This window comes from Aegilops tauschii, chromosome 5, assembly GCF_002575655.3.
Source record: "Aegilops tauschii subsp. strangulata cultivar AL8/78 chromosome 5, Aet v6.0, whole genome shotgun sequence".
Lineage (NCBI taxonomy): Eukaryota > Viridiplantae > Streptophyta > Magnoliopsida > Poales > Poaceae > Aegilops > Aegilops tauschii.
Window position 1 is genome coordinate 255,099,872 of NC_053039.3, and position 3,838 is coordinate 255,103,709.

Here is a 3,838-nt window from a genome sequence, read left to right on the forward strand (position 1 = left end):
CTTGATGGGGTACGAGATTTCCTTTGGAGTAGTAACTGCAAAAGATTTGTGCCTATTTCTTGTAGTATTTGTGGCCTTGATGGAGCACAAGATTTGTTCGTTTTTGTGTTTATTTAAATTTAAATCGATGGGCGAGGATGGATTCCTGGATTAAAACGACCAGCGAGAGAAAAGAAAACCGGAATATGCCTTTGGTGCGATGCGGTGCCCTGGAACCGCAGGCCGTGCCGGGAGGGGCAGTCTGGTCATACCGCGTCGGCGTCCACGTGGTGTCCTCATCTCATCATCTCCTTTCCTTTCCTAACCTCCTCCGCCCCTCGAGCCTCGATATATAAAACGCGGGGTCGCCGGAGGCCGCTCACCTCACAACCCCAACACACTGGGAACCCGACTCAGCCCCGCAAGCCCCAAGAAAAGGAGAGAACCAGAACCCCGCGTGGCGCTCCGGCGCAAGTCTCTCGGCTCCCGTCTCCTCGTCTCCGCGGCGGCGCCGGAAGGTACGGCGGCTAGCTCTCTTCCCTGTCGCCTCCGCTTCCTTTACTTTCGCGCGCCTGCATTGGGTTTCGCCGTCGGTCCGTGACCGTCCGTGGAGGGGGCTTTTCTCGATCGCTGTTGTGCGTTGTGATGTGATGGCGATGGATCTTCTTGAGAGCCAAGAAAATCTCTGGCGTGCCGGTGGGTGCAGGGGCACATTGATTGGAGAAGGGGGGAAACCCGGGGCCTTCTGTTCCGCGCTAGCTCGCCCAGATTTTGATTTTTGGAGTTCTACGTTGTCTGGTTTTCTCTCGGTTCAGCCGGGAGGTAGTACAATCTTCCAATCATCTGCGCCCCATGCGGTCAGATTTCGAAATTCTACCAAGTTTATCTGGAAGACTCCTGCTAGGTGTCGAATCATTAGATGCACAAAGGTAGCGCAGTTTTTCTCTGTTGCTTTCGTGTGGGATCCTAATCTCATCATGTGATCTGTCCCTCTTGCCGGATCGTTGGTAGGCGCCGTCTTCTCCCGATACCTAGTTTGTTAGAGGTAATCAGGGTTTCAGAAGTCATAGCAATTCAGCGCTGCTGATGAAGGAATAACTTGATATTTTTCATCTTTGAACTCTGAAATCCATGCAGTCCTAGTAGTAATATTTTTTTGTTTGCTCCTGAGCAACTTATTCCTGAATTCGATTTTCTTTCCATCCATCTCTACTTTTCTCTTCAATCATTCATACTAGTACTTATCTTTATGTACATATTATTAAATCTGTGACTGCCAAATCTGAATGTTACTTCTTTTTCAGGGAACTCGTCAAAAACAAGAAATCAAAGTCTCAAGGAATGCTGAAAGATGTGCTTGCATAGAAGAGATCTCTTCTGTGAGACCAAGAACATCACCACTCTGCGTGGGCCCATTTGGTCACCTCTTGATGTGAGCAACCACCTTGCCTGCATCAACGCCACGCCATTCAGACTCCGCTATGACGAATCCACCAGAGTGCTGGATCATGACTTCGGGGAGGCTGGCTGAAGTGTCGTAGCATATTTAAGTGGTAGCCACAAGAATATTAGTGGCCGTGACTTATACTCTTGAAGGCATGGAGAACAGTGGGAAGATCGTAATGGGTAGGTATGAGGTGGGGAGATTGTTAGGGAAAGGAGCATTTGGCAAGGTGCACTACGCCAAGAACCTTGAGTCAAACCGAGGCGTCGCCATAAAGATGTTGGACAAGGAGAAGGTGCTGAAGGTCGGGCTCGCGGAGCAGGTCAGGCGTGAGATCACCACCATGCGGTTGGTAGCGCACAAAAGCATTGTTCAGCTCCATGAGGTCATGGCGACACGAAGCAAGATCTACTTCGTCATGGAGTACATGAAAGGCGGTGAGCTCTTTGACAAGGTTTCCAAGGCTGGCAAGCTCACCGAGGATGCTGCACACAAGTATTTCCAGCAGCTCATCAGTGCAGTGGATTACTGCCACAGCCGAGGCGTGTATCACCGGGACTTGAAGCCTGAGAACCTACTCCTTGATGAGAATGAAAACCTGAAGGTTTCTGATTTTGGGCTGAGTGCACTTTCAGAATCGAAGAGGCAAGATGGCATGCTCCACACCACCTGTGGATCGCCTGCATATGTGGCTCCAGAGGTGATCAGCAAGGGAGGCTATGATGGTGCAAAATCAGATATCTGGTCTTGCGGTGTCATCCTCTTCGTTCTTGTTGCTGGTTACCTCCCTTTCCAAGGTCAGAACTTGATAGAGATGTACCGGAAGATTGAGAAAGGCGATTTCAGGTGCCCTGGCTGGGTTTCCCAAAAACTTCAGAAGCTGTTGTACAAGATCATGGACCCTGATCCGAACAAGAGGATATCAATCCAGAAGATAAAGGAGTCCACCTGGTTCCGGAAAGGTCCCGGGGAGAACCTTACAGTGAAGGAGAGACTGCCAAGTGAGAATGCCAACACGGATGCTGTTCCAACACTTGGTGTGAGGCGCAGGAAGAACAGTCACGAAGACGCGAAGCCCCTGGCGGTGACAAATTTAAATGCCTTTGAAATCATCTCTTTCTCCACAGGGTTTGACCTCTCTGGCCTATTCGTCGAGAAGGAGAGCAAAAAGGAAGCAAGGTTCACTTCAGAACAGCCTGCCTCAGCCATTGTCTCGAAGCTGGAAGCTGTTGCGAAGACGCTGAATCTCAGGGTGAGGAAGAAGGATAATGGTGTTGTCAAGATGCAAGTGAGGAAGGAAGGCAGGAATGGTGTTCTTCAGTTTGACTCGGAGATCTTTGAGATCAGCCCCTCGTACCATCTCATTGAGATGAAACAAACAAGCGGTGATTCACTGGAGTACCAGAAGCTATTGGAGGAGAGCATCCGGCCAGCACTGAAGGACATTTGTCTGGGCATGGCATGGAGCTGATGGTCAGCAGGAGCCTCAAGGGTAGCTTTAGATATCTCACTTATTATGTTTAGTTCCGCAACTTTTTTCTTTTCAGCTCGAGTAATTGTGTTATATATATACTTTGCATGTGTGCTCTTTGTCACAAATAAATTGTTCCTTCTTCTGTATTTGACAAGTAATAACTGTTGCTAAGTTGAGGACATGGATTAAGCTGTTTCTTTGATGTAACATATATCATAATGAAATACATATTGATATGCTTTGTAAATCTTGTTTATGCACTGAACTTGTCGTGGAATTGTCACGGCAGATGTCCTCGAGTTAGGACTTAGTCGTGCAGCCATCGCAGCTAGGAAGCTTAAAGGGGTTAAACGGGTCAAGGAACACGGGGGTTATACTGGTTCGGCCCCTTACGGTGAAGGTAAAAGCCTACGTTCAGTTGAGGTGGTATTGACTATGGTTTCGATGACCAGAGAGCTTAATCGCTATGCCTGGCTCTCGACAAGATCTTACTTGTCCCTAAACCGCCGCCGGGTCGCCCTTTTATATAGAGAGGTTGACGCCCAGCGGCTCTCAGAGTTCCGGCCGGCTCATAAGAGTGTCCGGCTCGGACTCTCAACTAGTCTTGCCTTACACTACAAGTTCCACCATAATGGCGGTTATCACTACGGGCCTTTAGCCATCTCCGGGTCTTAAGTCCATTATTGACCCGCCGTCTTCAAACTCGGTACTGGGCTTCGCGTGATGACCATTATGAGTAACCCGGTCCCTCCTGGGCGGGTGACTCTAATGGTTATATCCTCAACATTAGGCCCCAGATTGATTTGAACCAGTTCATGTCAATCTTCAATTCTTTTGAGAGAAAAAATCTTCAATTCTTATGAGAGAAAAAATCTTCCGGCTTATGGTCATGCGAAGGTTATAACCCGCCGTGACGTCATCTTCTGGAGTCCTGGTAACCC

General features: G+C 48.8%; 1 protein-coding gene across 1 annotated transcript; it reads left to right on the forward strand.

Moving 5' to 3' along the window:
- Nucleotides 1-312: 312 nt before the first annotated feature.
- On the forward strand, nt 313-3,144 carry LOC109748371 (CBL-interacting protein kinase 15-like). The gene is made up of 2 exons (XM_073500187.1): nt 313-497; nt 1,284-3,144. The coding sequence occupies exon 2, from the start codon at nt 1,578-1,580 to the stop codon at nt 2,892-2,894; it is 1,317 nt and encodes a 438-aa protein (XP_073356288.1). The 5' UTR covers nt 313-497; nt 1,284-1,577; the 3' UTR covers nt 2,895-3,144.
- Nucleotides 3,145-3,838: the final 694 nt, after the last annotated feature.

Excerpts from the sequence above, each read along its gene's own strand:
- LOC109748371 (XM_073500187.1), top strand. The coding sequence starts at position 1,578 with ATGGAGAACAGTGGGAAGATCGTAATGGGTAGGTATGAGGTGGGGAGA.